Raw genomic sequence first — 21,028 nt, forward strand, 5'->3', positions numbered from 1 at the left:
GTAAACAAATATAACTAAAAACAGTAGTTAAAGAAACTCACAGCAAAAAATTCTTCAAGATCATTGCTGTCTGAGCTAAAGCGTTCATCAAAATTTCGTCATTCAAACTGACAAACATGACAAATACAGAAGTGAAATTAACACAATAAAAAAAAGGTAGAAAACTGCGACAGAGAGCAGAACTTTTTCTTAGCATACAACGAATAAAAGCATTTAAAACACCAAAGTTCTTAGGACAGTGTCACAAAATTAGAGAAATGCGGAGAGCATAGCAGCACCACAAAGTTAGATGAGAAGTAAACAAATATAACTAAACACAGTAGTTAAAGAAACTCACAGCAAAAAATTCTTCAAGATCATTGCTGTCTGAGCTAAAGCGTTCATCAAAATTTCGTCATTCAAACTGACAAACATGACAAATACAGAAGTGATAATTAACACAATAAAAGAAAGGTAGAAAACTGCGACAGAGAGCAGAACTTTTTCTTAGCATACAACGAATGAAAGCATTTAAAACACCAAAGTTCTTAGGACAGTGTCACAAAATTAGAGAAATGCGGAGAGCATAGCAGCACCACAAAGTTAGATGAGAAGTAAACAAATATAACTAAACACAGTAGTTAAAGAAACTCACAGCAAAAAATTTTTCAAGATCATTGCTGTCTGAGCTAAAGCGTTCATCAAAATTTCGTCATTCAAAATGACAAACATGACAAATACAGAAGTGATAATTAACACAATAAAAGAAAGGTAGAAAACTGCGACAGAGAGCAGAACTTTTTCTTTGCATACAACGAATAAAAGCATTTAAAACACCAAAGTTCTTAGGACAGTGTCACAAAATTAGAGAAATGCGGAGAGCATAGCAGCACCACAAAGTTAGATGAGAAGTAAACAAATAAGTCAAGATGTTGACATAGCCTACACTTAAAGGTTGAAACTCTTACCTCGCAACACTTTTAAATCAGTTGTTTAGTTTTAACTTAGCCTCTTTCAGGAGATTCAGAATTTTCTTTTTTATTGGTTCTTGTAGTGTGTTGATTAACCTCAGCAATTCATCCTCTTCTGTTACACTCTAAAAAAAATCAGTACAGAATTTTGTAACATGGTTACGCAGCTTTTTCAATAACATGTGTTACAGAAATTTGTATCATGATGGATACAATTTTTTTCTTTGTAACTTGGTTACAGAATTTCGTAACGGTTACAAAATTTGTAAACAGTCGTTATTCTTCCAAATCAAGCTTCAAAATGAGAAATTTTTTTTGAACGTAGTCTCCGTGGGTCTGATTGAAGGCCCTTTTGCCATCCTTCGAGTCACAACTTTCCCAGATGTACTCTGAGAAGTCGGGAAACGAACCCCCAAAATCTGGGTTTGGGGGCCCGCCACGCTACCAAATTTCGCTGTGCGGACGCCGTGGAGGGAGCGGCGCAGGTAGCCGGTGACCTGAGGCGCGCGTGGTAAGGGACGGAGGCCTTGCCAGCCCAAAATACACGAGACTGCATCTCTTATTCAGAGTCGGGAAAAATAAAAGCACATGAAAACTCTAAGTTTAACTTGTCTCTATGGGCACTGCTGTTCAATTTCGCCGTTAAAAATTATGTTTTTAAACTCTGATACAGAATTTAGTATCCAGTTACAATTTTCTGTATCAGTTATGTTACAAACATAATATTGTAACCCTTTATGTAACAAATTTCTGGGATCAAGCTCCAAAATGATTCATTTTTTTGTAACCGGCACATCTGATACAAAATTCTATATCACTTATACAAATATTTGTAACCAATGCAGGTGATACAAAATCCTGCATCAAAAATGATACAAAATTCTGTAACTTTTTTTAGAGTGTACTGGTGGCAATGGTGGGAGTTTCTTCCTCCTAATGCTTTTGTGTTCTGGTTCATAACACCGGAAATAGGCGATGATGCATTGCCTAGTCACACCATCCATACCTGTAAAGAGTACCTGAGTTAAAACAACATATGGAAAACATTAGGTGGGAATGGTAAAAACATTACATACCGTCACTTTCATAAAGCAAGTTGGCGACAGTGTCAGTTATGGTTTCACCTGTAAAAAAATTTACAACATTAACAGAAAAATGCAAGTTGGTTAGACATCTCATCGTACTTTGATGTTTATACAAGAATTATACAAGTCTTTACTGTTTCAGAAATTTCAATTGACAGTTCTTAAATGTTAATTTAATATATGATAAAATGAGTCTTAAATTTACATTGTCTATTCCACCACAAAGCAAAATTTCAGTCCTGCACTGATAACAAGTTTTTTTAGCTGAAATCCAATCAGATGCATGGGGAAGACACGCACAGGCACATCCACATGGGTAACATTTCATGATTTCAGTTTCACTGTCAAGAGTTTCAAGCCCAATAACACAGGTAGCACATCGGACATTACCATCATCACTCTCGCTTTCCTCGCTCAGGCAGATCTGCGAACAAAAGCAAATGAGTCAACAAAATCCTACACAGAATAATGTAAACATGACACATTAGTTTACATATCAATGCCAAGCGCAACACAAACTAAAAGAGAAAATAGTAAAATTTGTGTCTACTTTGGACAAAGTTTAGTGAATCGTTAATTTAATTAAATTAAGAATCAAGTGGAACTTGAAGAAGCATTTAACAGATTTCCACTTCCAAGGCACAGCAAGTCAATGCATTAATGCGCTTACTGTTTCAACATCTTCTTTCCTGTCCACTTGAGGAAAAAAGAAGACAAAATTAAAACTACAACCAAAGCAACCATACTAGGAAAATGAGACCAAAATGTACTTACAGAATTTGATGGCAGCAGGCACCTCTTTCTTCGCTTTCTTGCGAGGCTCAAAGTCGTCATCATCCTCAGCGGGTTCTGGATCATCTTGATCAGACTCATTTTCAGGCTGAAGAAAATGAGAGGAAGAAAATAAGCGATGAGTATGAGTAATAATACAATTAAACTTCACATCAAACTGAAATGGCATTCTAGCATACTTACTAGCAATTTCGAAAGTTTAAGCTTCTTCTGTTTCGGAGCTTTGGTCTCTACCTAGAATGAAACGAGAAGATACTTGTTTAAAGGATTATTTTAAATGAGCGTAAGGCTAAAATTTAGAAAGGGTGAACCTACTTTTTTGCCCTTCTTGGGTTGTGCCCCTTTCTTGGGGGCTTTGCTTTCTTTGTCTCCTTTGGTCACCTCTTCCTCCGCATCGTCATCGTCATCGTCATCCGCAAGGAGCTGTACACAAAAATTGCATGTTAGACAGTTTAATATTTTCTGCGGGAACAACAACATACAAGAGGTACAAATCAATTCAACTTACATTCAGAATTTCATCAAATCTTTTTTCCTGAAGGACAAGAAAAACCAGGACCGGATATGAATGGTAAGAGGAAGCTAAATATAGATTCATGAGTTATAAACTAGACTTACATTTTCCTTATCCTGTTTACCGGTATCCTTCCTCTTGCGAAGTGTTCGGGAGCAGCCAGCAATTGCAACCTATGAAACAGTTGTAAACATACAAAATAATCATCAAATATGTTACTGAGCAAAATGAAGAGTAAAACAAACTTACTGGAGGAACAGCACTACTGTCATTACTGGCAGACTGCAACAGTTCAAGAAGTGACTTTAAAAATTAATATTGGAAAATAGTACTGAATAGTTTCTTCTTTACCACGTAAACAAGACAGCAAAACTAAAAAGCTAAAAGCAAAGAAAATATCAAAAACTATATAAATTTGTACATGCCTTTTTCACTGGTTTCGCCGGCTCTCCCTTCTTTGAAAAAGCAGGGCCTGGTTGAGGTTCCTGTTCAGAAGAGCTGCCCACGTTCTCTGCAGTGGTCTGTGTAACAAAAATTATGTCAGCATGACAGCAAAAGTTAATTGCAATAACAGGGACAGAGAAATTACTTCTTACCATTATCAGAGGTATGTTACTTCCTCTATGTGCCCCAGTGGCGCCTGGCAATGGTTTGGGAGTTTGTTGTGAAGCCCTTTCCTGTACATGCGAACAGCCGCACATGTTTTCTCCAGTAGCCTGATAACAAAAAATTTTCTCAGCATGGCAGCAAAAATAAAGAGCAATAACAGGTACAAAGAAATTTCTTTTTACCTTCATCAGAGGTTTCACCTCCTCTACAGCAGCGGGGCCAGGCTGCGGTTTTGTCTGATGTCCATAGTAGCTCGTTGAGGGACAGGAATAGCCGAAAAAAGCAGGGCCTGGTTGAGGTTCCTGTTCAGAAGAGCTGCCCACGATCTCTGCAGTGGTCTGTGTAAAAAAAATTATGTCAGCATGACAGCAAAAGTTAATTGCAATAACAGGGACAGAGAAATTACTTCTTACCATTATCAGAGGTATGTTACTTCCTCTATGTGCCCCAGTGGCGCCTGGCAATGGTTTGGGAGTTTGTTGTGAAGCCCTCTCCTGTACATGCGAACAGCCGCACATGTTTTCTCCAGTAGCCTGATAACAAAAAATTTTCTCAGCATGGCAGCAAAAATAAAGAGCAATAACAGGTACAAAGAAATTTCTTTTTACCTTCATCAGAGGTTTCACCTCCTCTACAGCAGCGGGGCCAGGCTGCGGTTTTGTCTGATGTCCATAGTAGCTCGTTGAGGGACGGGAATAGCCCGGTAGCCCAGTAGCCCCAGTAGCCTTCAAAAGAAAACATTAAATACTTTATAAAGAGTTGGCTTTCACTACTGTGAGAACTGCTACAAATGTTGAGAAAACTCACAATGGGTGGTTGTGAATTGTGAATTGGCGGAGGTGGGAATGGGAAAAGCGGTATGGTGAGGTGGGGTGGACGCTGATGGGCTGGAGTTTGGACTGGGTATAGGACTGGTGGTGGTATTGAAAAAAAAGACGGGGGTGGAACTGAAAAAGGAATAGAGATGGGTGGGGGTGGTCTTGATAGATCCAACGGTGTAGGAGCAATGGAGGACACCTGAGGCATGAGCTGCTGGGTCGGCGGCATCGGCCTTTCAGGCACTGGGGCGCGCGGCGCACGCAGGACGCGTAGGTCCAGGGGATCCATTGTCTGTGAAGAGAAAAAGGACAAATTCACATGCATTCAACCTGGAGGACCCAAGGGAAAATAACTCCAGCCAAATTTGTACACCAAAATTCATCAAAGACTTGAAAAATTCACTGAAATTCAATAAAATTCATCGAAGTTCGTCGAATTTTGACTATAGTTCATCGAACTTCTACTGAAATTCATTGGATTTGTACACCGAAATTCACAGCGATTTCCCCGCGGGAGGACCTACCATACATGATAGTCTGTCGGATTTAAAGGGGGAAGCGAAATACTCTCCTTTAACCTTAATCCTCTGTGAATTAATTTCCAATGAAAGGGCTGAAAACTTCCCAAATTTACACGAATATTCTCTTACAAGGTGGTTGTTTAGGCAAAGCCGCGTGGTGAGTTAACCTGCCGATTGGCGGCTCAGGCTCGTCACGCCCGCTCCTGCCCTCTCCCGTTTTCCAACCTTATTTCTAGCTTTGAAGACATACCACATTCTATACTATCATGACAAATGAGGCGACGAACAGTCTGAGATGTACCTGAACTATGAAGTGTTCTGAACACCTGCTGAAAACCGGCTGAAAACCTACTGTAGAACAGAATTGTAGGACTCGAGAACCTGGCAACGACGACTGGAACGGAAATGGTTGGGAGATGGCGGAGCCTGCGCAGGAAGAACCCAGTACCACCAACTAAACATCTCAAATTTGATTTCGGAACTTGTTCCAATTTCTGAAATAACGTTAATTATACAATCATAAATGGCTGAGGATCTCTTCCTTTTATTTCTTTAAAGTAGACATCATACTTACTTCTCAATATTTTAGTTTTAATTGCTGAGAAATAACCGGGAACCCAACTGAAGCCTTATACGCAGGACTGCTGTACATAATATTTATTGGTTTCGTTTTTGTTTCCCTGTTTGTGTCCTTCCCTTCCACACCCTCCACGCAGTGCATTCGTAAGTGCTGCTAATTTTCCGATTTTCTTAAGAAGAAGCTGTTGGCGATTAAATTTTCTTTATTTCTACGAAATTTCTTCTTTGTAACATGAAACTGCTCAATTCTTAAGTTCGTGGAGAATTGCTTCAATTTGCATAACCCTTATGCTTCTATCTTCTTAACAGGTTATGTTTCTTTGTCGACAGGAAGATGGCACATAATGTTGCTAGAGAACCAGGAACGCGCCCGAATTCCTTCTTTTATCATATTGAAAACGGGTTTTACTTTCATGAAAGTGATCGCCGGGAAGGGACAATTTATTATAAATGTGTCCGTGCTGCGCGAGGTTGTTACGGGCGAGCTTCCTACGACCCGATGACAGGCTTCGTCCTTACTGGCATTCACAATCATGAAGCTGACCCTCATTATGCGGACGAGATGGCCTTGAGACGCAATATTTTGCAGAGATGTGAAAATTTGGACTACGTTCCCTTCACACGAATTATATTGGAAGAGAGTCGCGGGTACGCGTTTTGAATTATTCCCTTGCAGAGGTGTGGTTTGGATTTATAAAAACCTAATATGTGCCCTTTGTTGTGATCAGTTTTCATCCAGAAGTAGCAGCCAGAGTCACCTATGCACGCATGAGGACCCCCATGAGACAAGCTCGCATGCGAAGGTATCCTCATCACCCTAACAATCTGCGTGAGCTAACAGCACTACTGCAAGATAATCAGCACCGTGTTCTTACATTATCACATGATGGTAATGACAACATCTACGGTGGTTCAGTAGATGATGCTGATGGAGAGCATCACATTCTGTTTGTCTCCAATAGGATGTTACAGCAATTGAAGACATTTCATGTTCTCCATGCAGATGGAACTTTTGATTCAGTGCCAGTCAATAGGAACTTTGCAGCTCAGGTACTTTCCAGGGTTCAAATCCACTTACATAAAATAATGAAAGATAAATTAAGGTTTATTTTTACATCTGTTTGTAGGTTTGGTGCATTCTTGGTGTTTGGGACAACACAATTATACCATTGGCATGGGCCCTCATGTCCAGAAAGACTGAAAATGCTTACATAGCTGTGTTGCACCTTCTGCTTAATTTGATGGATCAGGAATTTGACCTTCAGCGTGTCATTACTGATTTCGAAGATGCAGAGCAGAATGCATGGCACATTGTGTTTGGAGTCCACACTCAGGGCTGTCACTGGCACCTTGGCCGAGTGAGTAAATCTTTGCCTAATTTCTGTCCATTTGAAGAAAAATTTTCTTTTTGTTCATTTTTTAACTGAAGCAAATGTATTTCAGGATCATATGCAGCAACTGGCTGAGCTTGATATGCTCAGATATGTGAGAGACATCGGGGAAGTCAGGCAAATAGTTAGGGAGTGCATTTGCCTCGCATTGTTGCCTCGACGACGGATTGTGCCAGGGTACCTCATACTTCTGAGGAGAGCAAGGCAGGAAGGGCCTTACATTTTCAGGATAGTGAGGCCATATCTGGTTTATGTCTGGAACTCTTGGATCAGGCGAGAAGTACGCAGGAATCGAATGTGTGTCTTTGGTTCAGAGCAGAGGACCAACAATGCTGCAGAGTCTGGGAACAAAAGTCTGAATGATGAAGTTGGGAATCATGCTATGGTCTTCAATTTCCTAGGTAATTGCAACTGGTGGGAAGTAAATTTATCACATCCATGAGTTCTGAATACAGTTTTTGCAATTGCTGTGTTTCTACATATTACAGAGGGACTTGTTCGATTAGAGCAGAGATCCAACAACAACATTCTAGGATTAGATAGGGGCCTAAGAGTCAATCGTGGAAGAAAGCTGAGCAGCATTTTCCAAGACCAGCGGATCGCACGATTGGGTAACCAACTGTTACGACCTCATGGAAACATTAATGCAGCTATTGCTAGGTTCCTGAGGGAAGCCTCTCATCTGGTTGACAACATTATCGAAGACTTCCTACAGAGACATCCACGAAGGCAGCAGTAGGTGACATTTTGAACATGTTTCTGTTGTAGCAATTTCTTTTAACTGACTTAGGTTTTCTGAATTTTTATGCCTTTGATTTGTTTCACATAACACTATAACTATTATGTTTGCTTCTCTGTACAACAGAGATTGTAAGAAAGTATAGTTTTTTAACCACTAGCATCCAATGTCGTCCATGTGAGGCTTCAAGCCAGATTATTTTTACATGCATGGAGTTAGTGCTGGCTGCAGATTGAGAATTAAGAATGATTGAGAATTAAAATTGGACAAAATATTTGCTTTTGTTTTTTTCTAGTTTGAATCATGACTGTGTGTGCCTTTAATGTAGGGTGATACCTCCCTAGTTTTGGTCTAAAATTTCACTGTCTCAACTCAGTCTTCTTGTCTATTTTTTTTATTCTATAACGTTCACCCAATGCATTATTGCTGATAAGCTTGGAAACAGAGAAGAAATAACAAGCGAATTTATTGCTTATAAGCAATTTGACAGATTCATTACAATTGTCCAAGGTTCACAGAAAAATTTATTACCAATTATGCAAGGTGCACACAAAATTAAACAAGCAACTTCATGCCCATCGTTACGAACAAATTGACTGAACAGTTTTAAGATCTGGTGGAAACAAAACAGATCAGGTTTATTCTTATCAAATTTTTAAATTTTCTTCCAGCAGTAGACAGGAAGAATGAATCATTCTTACTTATGAAATATCTAGTGACAACCTTTGCAATGACCCTATTCCATCTTTGTGGCACGTATTAATATACCTAACACCTGAAAAAATAAGGAATAATCACCATACATCAAGATGTTTCTTTATTAATTTGAATTTTTTTAAAAAAAAAACCTATTAGGAAAATCGGTTGTGAGAGCCAGCCATAACGCGCTACAACGATTTGTCGAAGTATGGCAACGATGGGAGGGAATACCCGGCTCTCGGCTCTTCTTGTGTATCGGTTTCGATCAATAGACGACTTGAGCTAGGCGAAAGAAGAGGAAGAAAATACCTTCCCGAACATGGCGGCCCGCACCTCATTGGTCCTAGCAGATGACGGCGGCCGTCCGCCATGTTCGGGAAAATTATTTTTTTCCTCTTCTTTCGCCTGGCTTAAGTCGACTATCGGTGTGCAAGGCCGTGTGAAAGTTGAATCGAATGAATCTGTTGCGCAGTTTCGCGGGCTACACACGAAAACAGCCAAATTTGATAAATTTGAAGAAATGCCGCAGAATTCAGTTGCTGCGAATGGATTCATGTATCGTCGGATCCGCAGCGGAGCCGACGGTTCCGTCTTTTTCAAATGTATGCAAAGAGGATGTCAAGGCCGTGCTGTATTAGTTCACACTTCTGCCCACAACCATGAACGGGACCAACAGCTTTCAGATGTGATGGCTTTGAAAAACACTATAATGAACAGATGCAAACTACCCGAAAACACGCCGCTGAAGACAATTTTTGACGAAGAGTGCGCGAAGTTAGTTTATTTGATTTCTTACATAGAATGTCGCTTCAAAATTATAGTGAGACTTTAACCTATGGTGCTTCTGTTGTGTTTCAGGTTTAGTGCAGCAGTGGTAGCCCTCGTATCATTTTCTCAGATGAGATCAGCGATGCTCAGGGCTAGAATGTCAAGCTACCCTGCCTCAGCAGCTGACCTTTAAGTGCAGGCTATGTCAACATCTTGACTTATTTGTTTACTTCTCATCTAACTTTGTGGTGCTGCTATGCTCTCCGCATTTCTCTAATTTTGTGACACTGTCCTAAGAACTTTGGTGTTTTAAATGCTTTCATTCGTTGTATGCTAAGAAAAAGTTCTGCTCTCTGTCGCAGTTTTCTACCTTTCTTTTATTGTGTTAATTATCACTTCTGTATTTGTCATGTTTGTCAGTTTGAATGACGAAATTTTGATGAACGCTTTAGCTCAGACAGCAATGATCTTGAAGAATTTTTTGCTGTGAGTTTCTTTAACTACTGTGTTTAGTTATATTTGTTTACTTCTCATCTAACTTTGTGGTGCTGCTATGCTCTCCGCATTTCTCTAATTTTGTGACACTGTCCTAAGAACTTTGGTGTTTTAAATGCTTTTATTCGTTGTATGCTAAGAAAAAGTTCTGCTCTCTGTCGCAGTTTTCTACCTTTCTTTTATTGTGTTAATTATCACTTCTGTATTTGTCATGTTTGTCAGTTTGAATGACGAAATTTTGATGAACGCTTTAGCTCAGACAGCAATGATCTTGAAGAATTTTTTGCTGTGAGTTTCTTTAACTACTGTGTTTAGTTATATTTGTTTACTTCTCATCTAACTTTGTGGTGCTGCTATGCTCTCCGCATTTCTCTAATTTTGTGACACTGTCCTAAGAACTTTGGTGTTTTAAATGCTTTTATTCGTTCTATGCTAAGAAAAAGTTCTGCTCTCTGTCGCAGTTTTCTACCTTTCTTTTATTGTGTTAATTATCACTTCTGTATTTGTCATGTTTGTCAATTCAATGACGAAATTTTGATTAAAAGTGACATGAATACACAACTGTCATCTGAATATATTTCTTTAAACTCCTGTTACATTTGCATACAAGAGATGGTTGCTTGAGTCAAGCCTCCATAGCCTGTGTTAGCCAAAGAAGAAAAGTCATGGGCAATTAAATGAAAGGGACTTTATACTTCAGTATGCTTTATTTGATGGTCGTACCTTCTGCTGTCAGAGTACAAATTTGAACTAGACATAAAGCCTGAGGAAGGATGACGTCAATGCCCACAGTTAAAAACAGCACTATTGAGCAAATCGTTAACAAATATAAATGTTGCTAGAAGAACAGCCACCAAAAAAAAAAAAAAAAGAAAAAAGGACTTGACTACAAGGACTTGAAACAATAACAAAACTGTGCCAAAACTCACTAAGCTTAGGCCGACATCTGCGAGCAAGCCACTGTGAAACTTCATAGCCAGACAGGGAAAAGTCCACAAACTTTCAGAGCAGATTGCTTATTTAATATGGAATAGAAGTCAAATCCACAAAATAAAATTGAGCAGCAAATTCATCCAAGATATATGACAATAATTAATATTCAAATTTTACACTGCTGAAATCATTTAGGTACTCCAAAGAAACAAATCCAAACACACCCTGGTTACTAAAATAGTTACAATTGATATGTGTGAAGAATACAATTCTACAAGATGTACACACATACACCATACCATTAAATTAGAACTGCCAAGGGCCATCAAAGGGTCATCATTGCTGGTTTAAACAGTATAAGAAACTAAAAGCAAATTAAATTCTGGCCTGGGGTGAGATTGTGTTACATCTAGTTGACAACTATTAAATAAAATAACTCACAGCACTAGCACAATTACTTGGCATGGATCTTGTGCTTCGCAAGGCAGCAGGTATGCCAAAAAACAGTTGAACAGTCATGTGTAAATTTGGAAATTAGGAATATAATAATAATAAATGGCATTTTTCAAACATTTGCTACAAGACTGGCGACAACAGGCAAATTAAAAGGTGCCACAAAGATGGAGTAGGGTCATTGCAAAAGTTGTCACTAGACATTTCAAAAGTAAGAATGATTCATTCTTCCCGTCTACTGCTCAAATAGTCTCTTGGCCAGTGAATCCATTCCAACGTGTCACATACAATACAATGCGCGTATAATAAGATTTTGTAAAATCAAAATAACGCGAGCAAAAGTATTTGCCTGAAAATTTAGATTAATGAAGAGAGTGTGAGAACATGGAATGGCATAAACTGGGAGAAAACATTTGAGTACAACTTCGATTCATTCAACCAAATAATGCTAAGGGAACTTTTATCATGAGCAAGAAACTGCTCATGCATATAAGCCCAGTCTTCGAACAAGGGATCAAAAGTGAGAGGTGGAGTTGTTCTCTTGGTGTTGTGAAGCTTCTATCCTTTACAGTTGGAATTCCTTGGCTGCGACCAGTGCTGTAAAAGATGAAATTACATAGTTAAGAACAAGTTACCAACAGTGAGTGTAAAATACAAAAACAAAAAAAGTACCAACCAGCATACAGGATGCTTTCCTTGTCTTGAAATGGTGTTTTCCTTTTTCTTCTATTCCACTGGGTCAGGACCATCAGAGGCATAACAGTAATTGACATTGCATGAAGAGAAAGTCAGCATTACAACAAATAAGATACGAACACTACATTACAATAAAGATTTAGGAAATTAAATAGACCTTCTTTTAAGAAGCTGATAAGAGATTAGAGGATAAATTGTCGCAACATAGACACAAGATGAATCCATTTTTTGAAACAGGTTCTGGATTCTCATTTCTTCACCTGTTTGAAAAGAATAAAAGAATTTATTAGTTCCCATACTAGTTAGAAAAAATTTGAAAGCAGAGAGAGAGCACAAATCAGTTTCAGTGTCGCCACAATGCACGACGCAAGATTATATAAAAACTAAGGCCAACAGGTAACAGAAAATTAAAAGATGTCGTGGGCAGCATGATGGCAACGCAACAGATTCAATGCAAATAAAGGCAGATATAATGAACCACAGAAAGCCCAAATAGGAACGTGAAAGTTGGAGAACCAGAGTCAGTAAAATTGTGCGGGTAAAGAAAGACAAGATTCATGATGAAGCTCCTTTGAAATGCAATTTCAGGTCCTTTTTCATTGATGAATACCAGAGCTTCCAACTCATAAACTATGCTGGGATGGAAAAGAGAAATGAAATGGAAAGAATTGAAGACAAACAAACAAACAATAAGTGGCATAGTATTCACTCTCTCTACAGGCATGGCAGTTCAAATGACAGAGAAAGTATAGCAATTACCAAGTTCTCGTCACACAGAAACATATCCAAACAAAATTGTTCTGCCAACTAAAGTGTTTACTCTTAGCATGTTCCAAGCATGCGCTATACATAATAAACTCAATTAGAATTATAATGTGATTACCTTGTGATACAAATTTGGGTCTTCATAGAGCCATAAGTTCTCAAGAAGAAAAATTAAAGCAGAAAGTCTCATTGAATGGAGCATTGCTTAGTAACAAATCAAAATAAGAATATAAGGCATATTCCTTCATGAAGTTCTCTGCCTGACACAAAGGCTGCATGGCTCTCAAAGCAAATGGGTATACTGCTGAGACCTCTATGAAAAATTCTCCATGCACACCAAGACACCTGAGGAAAAAATGAAAAATTAAAATTTAGTACCGAAGAGACATGAAAGTTGACATGAAACAGGAGCATGGTAAATGCTGTCCAGTGTTGTAGTAATAAAGGGAGAAATGATTTATGTTCAGCTGGTGCTTTTAAAAACCAAGATAAACTGCAATGGCATCACATTAATCTCAACAGCAAGTAACAGCAATTATAACAAATTTACTTACACACAAAGGGAACGGACTCTGACAGCCTCTAGTTCAGTGGGGAGACGACCTCTTGTTTGACGTAGAGCACCAGAGGATGAACATTTTGACAAAGCAGACCAGAAGATCTCCTGTAAAGGGGAAATAAATAAATAAACAAAGGTGAAACATTGAAAAGATTGTTTTGAATATAAATATGCAGTGTTACTCAGATTAGTTACCATAAATAGAAAAGGAAAAATGTGGATGAGATAAGGGCCACATTTTTGAAATAAACATTACACTGGAATGCAGTGTAAGCCATGGTTTAAAGTCTCACATTTCCATGCCAAAAAAGCACACTCTGTTGTCAGCAGAGAACCGTTAAAGGCAGCTAGGAGATCAAGGCTGCACAAGCTCGCTGCAATTAATCTCTGAGACTGCAACAAATATAAAGCAAGACAGGACATTTATCAGAGTTTAATAAACCAGGACAAAGGGAGAAGAAAAGGTTATTATCGCAAAACATGCCACCTGCTACAGAACACATCAAAGAAATGCCGTAATTATACAGACTAAATTGTTTGCCAGAACAGCTGAGTAACGCAGTTGACATTTCATGCACATCACAGAGACAGAGAAACTCATGAAGATTCCTTATGACAGTAGTACAAGTTGGTGGCTGAACTGCCTTCAACAATGATTTCAGTTTTGCTCAGTTCAACAAAGAACATTGGTGCAAAAGCATTCATTTTGAAAACCGCCTTCCACTAAAAAAGAATTCTCAGCAAACCAACAGGCTTTTGCAGAAAAGAAAAACTGAGAACTGTTGTTAATGTCAGACACTGCAGACATTGCATTGCATGCCATACTGAAATAGACAAGACTCCAACATAAAGCGACTTAGCCACTCACCCATGAGAGGATGGAAGATCTTGTTTCTTTCCACGCCCAGTTACACCCAAGAGGGCCATACAAACAAAAGCAGATGTAATTTGGAATGCCCTTCACCACTGTTCATCCAGGAAATACGGATCGAGGTCATATAAAGAAAATGTGACCTCAAAGTTGTAAAAGAAACATATTGACTCCTAATCGTTTTTTTTGTTTTGTTTTTTAAAGAGAAGTACTCACAGACTAAGTCACCATGCACACACACAGAAACTAGCAAAGTGGATAAGGATTCTGTGCAGCATGATTGTATTTATTGACTTCCCCACAGAAGCCATGAGTGCAGTTGCAATGGCAGTAATACATCAGCTACAACAAACAAGACACTTAAAAACAAACAGAATCATTTCAGTGGCATATGCCATTGAGGCGACAGGTATGTTAGCAACCTACCATTACACGAGGAGGCGAGAGTTTCATTCTCAATTGAGGCTCTCTTTCTCTGTTTCTCTCTCTCTCTCCATGTCTCTATCCATGATAGTTTGAACATGACCAACAGATCACCTATACAATAGAACAGACCAAAATAATAATTAACAAAGGCAAAAACGATTACTAAATTATTCTACACTTGAATAAGCATTAAGACACATACAAGTTCAGAAGAATTGTTTTACCTTTTAATTCTGGCACTGCTTGGAAGCCGTCTGAGTTTACCATCTGACAACCTGAACCTTTTCTCGCAGCAGTTTGACTTCTAATGTTAAACTTGCTCGCCTGCATCCAAGCTTGTCACTTAACGGGATATGGGTGGGAAATGGTGATCCACACATGGAGCACACTACAGGATATGCTTCAATACACATCATCTTAACGTACCCTTTGATAATCATAGGGAGAGTTGCTGGATGAGGACTGAAACATGAAACAAAAAGATACAGTTATTACCTTGGTGACAAGTAACACTTTTCACTTCATAAACTAGAACTACAGACAATATCTCAGTGACATTGCAGTAGAAACGAACTACGGGTGTGCAAATATCAACAGCTTATCCCATGCTTTGTACTTGAGGAAGGAAATCCAGAAAGCCACTATTATGTCATATCGAGCACAGCCTTGAGTCTAGCCTCAATGTGTAGGACATAACCCTACAGGCCTCACACCAATCTTAAAACATTCCACATTATTTCAAAATTACATAGTGACAGCGTGAAGGAAATAATATAACCCTGAATTCTTAAGGTAGTTCGCATAACCTCCACAAAGATGGAGCTTAAACAAAACGAGCAGACGCGTCGGGGACGCGGTCCACAGAGGAAATAATCAATAGCACGAGCGCTTTATGAATATCTGATTGTCGTCGCACATTCATCACAGTGAGACGAAGAAGATTAAAACAAATTTAACAAGTTCAATATCAAGTAGATTGTTATTAGTTAACCACTGCAGAAAGCAGAAGTGAATTCGAAAGAAGCGACAATATCGTCTGATTCACGGTAAATAGTTCCCGATCAGATGCAAGAAATATTCTCATTACCTACTGTGTACCTTTTCAATGGAGCTTTAAAATAAATTTGACAGTAGAAGTTATTACTTTGGATTATGCACCTATTTTCTGCTCTGCTGGCCCGACAGACAATGTTGTTGTTTTCGGTCGTCGGTCGGCCCGCCATGTTGGCAGGCAGTGGCTGTACCAACGTACGCCACTTTTCGAAAGAAAATAATTGAACAAGACGCAATTGGGTCATAAAATCCTCAGAGAGCTGAAAAATAATTTAAAATTAATTGGTTTTGTTAATACTTACAGGTCCTTTTCCATAGTGCCACAATAAATAACGCGGCCACAGATGAACTTCATCGGACAACAGTTGGCTAACACGCAGCGCATCGTAACGGCTCGGCACGTTTGAACTTGCGAACGGTCAACGGTCTTGATTTAGAAATCTAAGTAACCGGATTATTTCTCAATTGTGCTGTTAAAGGAGAATGAACGAACGCGTGAACAACATTCTTCACTTTCTGTTTCAAATGCGCACAGAACCACTTTGCTTCGAGAAGAAATAGTGTTGAGGTAAGTCCCACGAACTCTTCAAACCTCTCGTTTCAAAACAGACCGTATTTCGCCTTTTCACCGGTGTTCATCGTATGTTATGTATGATTTCAGTTCCATGTCCCTCATTTCATCGTGCCATACGATGATTGGCAGCCGGGAAGGTTTCGCTGTGCAGCTGTTGAGGTTAAGAAAGGCACCACGGCAGCCTCGTCTCTACACTCTAAAAAAAATTATGAAATTTCATATCCAAAGGAGTCTAAAATTTCATAATCACGTTCTAAACCTCAATTTTTATAACCTTCGTATAAAATTTAAGATCGTGTTATGAAACCTAAGATTTGGGTTATGGATTTTAAGATTAACTGGTTATAAACTTTTAGAACAGAGTGACTTATAACTCTGGTTCTTAAAATCTAGATTTTCGCTTTGAAAGTTTATAACGCTAGCCGATTTTAGAGCAAGGTTCTGAAATTTTTAACCGTTTAGTCCTGCTGCCTAGTCCTTTATTCATGGTTAAATTAATAAAGAGGTGAAGTTTTCATTTTTATCGGCATGTGTTAACATTTTCCGAACCGCTAAGGTAGGAGTCCTAGGGGCGGTCTACAAACTGAAAAACGTACATTTTATGCACTAACTGGAGCAAGCACGCTTTTGCTAGCGTATGCCTACTACTTTTTAGTGCATACAGTTATTACATTAATGAGAGGTATGGAGAGCTGTCTGCTTCAGTTCGCGTGTACATGGCATGATGCACTAGTTAGTGCATGCTTGGCGGGCATGCGCTTGTTGGAGCGTACTTGCAGGCATGCTCCAGTTAATGCATGTTCAAAATTTGTGTGTAGTATTTCCCAAGAGGCTGCAAATCGCGTCCCTTGCAATGCCTGACCGGCCACCGTCCTCCGGGCCGAGCCGAGCCGAGCCGAGCCGGCCAAGCCGAGCCGAGCCGAGCCGCCCCGAGCCGGCCGAGCCGAGCCGCCCCGAGCCGAGTCGGCGCTGCTTCCACGGAAAATCACCGCTCGCCGGCCTGCCGGCCGAAGCCGAAGCTACCTGTGCACGGCGAGGGGTCGCGTAATCCCTCGGCCACACGGGATTTCGGCGACACTGCGTCACTTTTAGTGTGTCTTTGTCTCCAGTGCTGTGCACAGCGTATCCAGTTCGCGTCCGCGTCACCGCAAGTTCGCGTCATCAATTTTGTTTCGCTATGTACCGTTAGTGCGCGTAGTGCGTAGAGTGCAGTTAAAGTGTTGCTTGTGGTGCCGAACAGCCACCACTCGTGTTCAAGAGTTACAAGCTATTTTGGCGACCCTCGGAAAAAGGACGTGTTTTCGCCAAAAGCGGTGTTACTGAGTGCTGTTATTCCATCTTCTTAACTGTAGGGACGGGCGATGAACGTGTGGGTGGCGTATTATGTCAATTCGCTTCTCCTCTTTCATCCTCGTCCCCAAAGTAGTTTCTGCGTGTCGACCGAGTTTCCCTAAAGTGCATCTGGATCTTATGCACTGCTGCGCCTCTGACTGTTAACAGCGTCGACTGCACTACAGTACAATGCTTATTTCCGTTGGCCAGCTGCAACGATTTGCGATAATACTGAGTGTGAAAAAGAAATCATAGCTTTCTGAGATTTCATCATTTGTAACATATTCATTAAAAAAGGGATAAAGGTTTTATTTATTATTATTTTTTATTTATACATTTTGTGGGCAGTAATGAAACTATTATCATGTTTCATAATATTGGTTGTAGAGATTCAGAACCAAATGTGAATTTTCAAAACCAATTGATTCTAAAAAATTAATAAATTAGTTCTTACATTTCATAAACCACTTCTGAAAGTTTAGAACAGCAAGTTATGAAATTTAAGAACTTTTTGGATATGAAATTTAAGATCCATTGTTCTACAAATAACTTCAAATCCAGATTATGAAATTTAAGAAGCATTTTTTTTAGAGTGTACTGTTGCCCTCTTCAAAGAAACTTCATCCCTGCACCCAGCTAAAAGCTAAGTAACCGTTTCATTCTTATAGCTCCTCTAATTCTGTCTGTGCCCTCCAACTTCCCTCCTATTTCAGTGCCTTGGTGCTGCAGATTTCAGCGCCAGCTCTCGGTGCTTCTTTACTTTTTGCCCGAAATGCTGTTTTCACAAAGTGGCCATTCCTTTGAACTTGGTTTTGTTGCTTGGATGTCTGTCCTGCCCGCGACTTTGCATTGTGAATATGTTACTGTACATTTTGCTTTGATATCTGTTCCGTCTCTGTCTTTGTGTTAATGAGCGTCAGTGTCTTTCGTCAGTCTGCTCTTTGGATCGTATTGGGTGATGCATTTGTTATCTTGACTGTTTCTGTGTGCTTGCGTCAATGTGAAACTTCTGTGATCTCTTGTGGCTTTGCTGCCTAAGTGTTTGCTTGCCTCTATCCTCATTTATGAAATGTGTTCACTCTATGCCGTTTCTGTTGACCCAACTGTTTGTGCCTCTCGGAAATTGTATTGTCTGTTACTTTTGTTTTACCTCGATTGGATTTTCGTTTGCCTTCCTTCATGCTCTGTTTGTATGATTGAATTGTCTTGCGATGCTAGTGTACTTGTGGCTATGCTCTTGTCATCTGTGTGATTGTTGGTCAATTTGCTTGGCTTGTTTTATCATGTCTGTCTTTGCTCTCATATTGTGAATGTTCTGTACTGAAATGGGCCTGCTGTACAGCTTTTTTTAAAATTGTTTGTTTGTTTGCCATCACTGTGTTGTGCATTGTTGCATTGCTGTCTTGAAGTGTCTTGACTGGCTCTCATTGCTTTATCTTGTGTGACTTAATGTAGTTGTCAATCTTGTCTCGTCTTTATGTCATAGTTTGCGATTGGAGTCAGTGTTCCAGTTAACATCCTGAATCGAGGCGCCTGCATGGTGCTAGGTTTGCAGAGTAGCAGTTTCCTATTTCCAGGTAAAGATTGCTGGAGGGCGATTGTGTCAACTCTTATCTGAACAGGTACTGCTGCTTCACTATTTGAAACATTTCATTCTCTTGCTGTACCTCTCGTGTCTTTGCTGGCTAAGTGTTTGTTTGCCTCTCTCTTGATTTATGAAATATGTTGACCGTTTTGCTCATTCTGATTACACAACTGTTTGTGCCTCTCGGATTGTTGTCTGTTTCTTTTGTTTTACCTCGATTCGATTTTTGTTTGCCTTCCTTAACGCTCTGTTTGTAAGATTGAATTATCTTATCATACTAGTGTACTTGTTGCTATGCCCTTGTCATATGTGTGATCACTATGGTGAAGTGTTATGAATCTTAAATTAAATTCTACTACCTGTGTCAAAGGGGACATTGTCTGCTTTGTGAAGTGTTTGTTCTTTGTATTGACTTCATTCATAGTGTGCCATGTAATTTGATACCTTGGTTTCCTGTTCTTGCTCCAATGTGCTTTGTTCTGATTCTGACTGACTTTGTGCATGAATTATGTTGCTTCTTGTAGTATTTGTGTTCAATTTTCAATTGAATATTGTTCATGACTGACTTTGCACTCCCTGTCTCTCCTATTAAGTGAGGTTTTGATTGCACTGTGTGCAAGCTTGTATCTGGAGCTTCATAGTTTTTACTCCTCGCAGTGCTTTGATTGTTAAATTTTATTTACTTTGCAAGTACCATTATTCCTTGGAACAACTTTTATTTTGCCTGTATTTCTTCTGCAAATTTTTTATTTCTGTGATATGAAACTGTCTTTCCTTGTTGGTTGAAATGCTTGTATTGGCAATGAATATGTTAGGTGCTATTTTTAGTCTTTCTGTCATTATTGCTGTAAGGAGCCATGTCACCCGATACATCTTGCATTATTTAGATTTGTTCCTTTGATAATATCTTAAAGCTTGCCTCGTGATCATGTTATCATGTGCCAATGCCTCCCATTCAGCTCTTCCCTTTGGTATAGCTACTTCTTACTCTTAAAACTTCCTATGTTTGTGGGTTCTCCAGTAATCTCCTGGTGGTCTTTGCCTCACTCACCGACTCCGCTTGATGTCAAACTGGAAGGTGTGATGGTGTTAGGGTGGTGGAATCCTGAATCGAAGAAGCTGGAGCGCCCCATGGAATGAGTTTTTATCTGCATTCCAATGTGAGTAACATCGAATATTTTTATTGCTCCTGATTTTAATATCTGCCATTGCCTCCCCTCATTTGGTGTTTTCCTTTCTAGGTATTACCAAAGTTGCATCCCATTTTCCCCCAAAATGGTCTTCAATCCAAGCCAAGCCTGAATCAGCGCAAGTTTCATTTTCAGATGAGCAGCAACATGAGAAGAATGCACTGTGTTTGTTTCAATTAGATTACCAACTGAATTTGATTAATAAAATCTGTAAAGGGAGTACTGTTTTGCTTCATTCATCAACCACCCTGAGCAACAATCATTAAACACACTCATTTCTTATTGTGAGATAAGTAACGACCACACTCCAGGCCTTAAAAAAGAATGGTACAAGAGCTTAAGGGGAGGTTCTGGTGAAAATCTTGCCATTTTCCAAATAGATCCCACTGTCATAATTTGTTCGGAATATAAAATCTTTCTTGAGGGAGACTAAAATTTGACGTTTGAAGGCACATGCCAGGCTCTGAACCCAGTCAGAGAGTCTTTTTGAGCCTATTCTGGCTGTATCTTAAGAAATCTTCTTGTGCATACTATTTTGTCGTAAAAGGTTGTCCTTGACATATTTCACTACTTCGATTCATTTTCAAAAGATTCTTATACGCATGGCTCAAAATCTCTATTATATTATTTA

General features: G+C 39.4%; 3 protein-coding genes and 1 long non-coding RNA gene across 7 annotated transcripts; 2 read left to right on the plus strand and 2 right to left on the minus strand.

Moving 5' to 3' along the window:
- Positions 1-806: 806 nt before the first annotated feature.
- On the minus strand, positions 807-5,717 carry LOC117648146 (pollen-specific leucine-rich repeat extensin-like protein 2). The gene is made up of 18 exons (XM_034390397.1): positions 5,591-5,717; positions 4,758-5,060; positions 4,559-4,675; positions 4,364-4,483; positions 4,133-4,288; positions 3,938-4,057; positions 3,767-3,862; positions 3,591-3,623; positions 3,446-3,514; positions 3,336-3,362; positions 3,143-3,250; positions 3,011-3,061; positions 2,810-2,915; positions 2,706-2,731; positions 2,426-2,459; positions 2,027-2,074; positions 1,856-1,956; positions 807-1,072 (listed from the first exon to the last, which is right to left on the minus strand). Exons 2-18 carry the CDS (start codon positions 5,055-5,057, stop codon positions 965-967), a joined length of 1,620 nt encoding a protein of 539 aa, XP_034246288.1. The 5' UTR covers positions 5,058-5,060; positions 5,591-5,717; the 3' UTR covers positions 807-964.
- Positions 5,718-5,983: 266 nt separating this feature from the next.
- Positions 5,984-8,260, plus strand: LOC117648123. The gene is made up of 6 exons (XM_034390370.1): positions 5,984-6,012; positions 6,199-6,516; positions 6,597-6,918; positions 6,996-7,226; positions 7,312-7,660; positions 7,748-8,260. Exons 2-6 carry the CDS (start codon positions 6,203-6,205, stop codon positions 7,996-7,998), a joined length of 1,467 nt encoding a protein of 488 aa, XP_034246261.1. The 5' UTR covers positions 5,984-6,012; positions 6,199-6,202; the 3' UTR covers positions 7,999-8,260.
- Positions 8,261-9,043: 783 nt separating this feature from the next.
- Positions 9,044-10,381, plus strand: LOC117648145. Its single transcript, XM_034390396.1, has 2 exons — positions 9,044-9,471; positions 9,556-10,381. Exons 1-2 carry the CDS (start codon positions 9,218-9,220, stop codon positions 9,656-9,658), a joined length of 357 nt encoding a protein of 118 aa, XP_034246287.1. The 5' UTR covers positions 9,044-9,217; the 3' UTR covers positions 9,659-10,381.
- Positions 10,382-10,635: 254 nt separating this feature from the next.
- On the minus strand, positions 10,636-15,910 carry LOC117648153. Of its 4 annotated transcripts, XR_004587865.1 has the most exons (10): positions 15,762-15,910; positions 14,888-15,125; positions 14,664-14,774; positions 14,235-14,579; positions 13,562-13,759; positions 13,362-13,471; positions 12,926-13,152; positions 12,200-12,302; positions 12,023-12,080; positions 10,636-11,943 (listed from the first exon to the last, which is right to left on the minus strand). It is a non-coding gene; the product is annotated as an uncharacterized LOC117648153 (long non-coding RNA). The 4 variants fall into 4 exon arrangements; XR_004587863.1 differs by having other exon boundaries at positions 12,023-12,302; positions 15,751-15,910; XR_004587864.1 differs by having other exon boundaries at positions 10,637-11,943; positions 12,023-12,302; positions 14,454-14,579.
- Between the last annotated feature and the right edge of the window lie 5,118 nt (positions 15,911-21,028).

The sequence above is a fragment of the Thrips palmi genome, unplaced genomic scaffold (assembly GCF_012932325.1).
Source record: "Thrips palmi isolate BJ-2018 unplaced genomic scaffold, TpBJ-2018v1 HiC_scaffold_3, whole genome shotgun sequence".
Taxonomy (NCBI): domain Eukaryota; kingdom Metazoa; phylum Arthropoda; class Insecta; order Thysanoptera; family Thripidae; genus Thrips; species Thrips palmi.

What these genes read in the sequence shown, in the direction of transcription:
- LOC117648146 (XM_034390397.1), bottom strand. Translation starts at nt 5,057, where the DNA reads ATGGATCCCCTGGACCTACGCGTCCTGCGTGCGCCGCGCGCCCCAGTG. An exon ending in ACAGTAGTGCTGTTCCTCCA is followed by an intron (nt 3,515 to 3,590) that starts GTAAGTTTGTTT and finishes ACTGTTTCATAG; the next exon opens with GTTGCAATTGCTGGCTGCTC. An exon ending in CTTGCTTTATGAAAGTGACG is followed by an intron (nt 1,957 to 2,026) that starts GTATGTAATGTT and finishes TACTCTTTACAG; the next exon opens with GTATGGATGGTGTGACTAGG.
- LOC117648123 (XM_034390370.1), top strand. Translation starts at nt 6,203, where the DNA reads ATGGCACATAATGTTGCTAGAGAACCAGGAACGCGCCCGAATTCCTTC. An exon ending in ATATTGGAAGAGAGTCGCGG is followed by an intron (nt 6,517 to 6,596) that starts GTACGCGTTTTG and finishes TGTTGTGATCAG; the next exon opens with TTTTCATCCAGAAGTAGCAG. An exon ending in GTCACTGGCACCTTGGCCGA is followed by an intron (nt 7,227 to 7,311) that starts GTGAGTAAATCT and finishes AATGTATTTCAG; the next exon opens with GATCATATGCAGCAACTGGC.
- LOC117648145 (XM_034390396.1), top strand. Translation starts at nt 9,218, where the DNA reads ATGCCGCAGAATTCAGTTGCTGCGAATGGATTCATGTATCGTCGGATC. An exon ending in TTTGACGAAGAGTGCGCGAA is followed by an intron (nt 9,472 to 9,555) that starts GTTAGTTTATTT and finishes GTTGTGTTTCAG; the next exon opens with GTTTAGTGCAGCAGTGGTAG.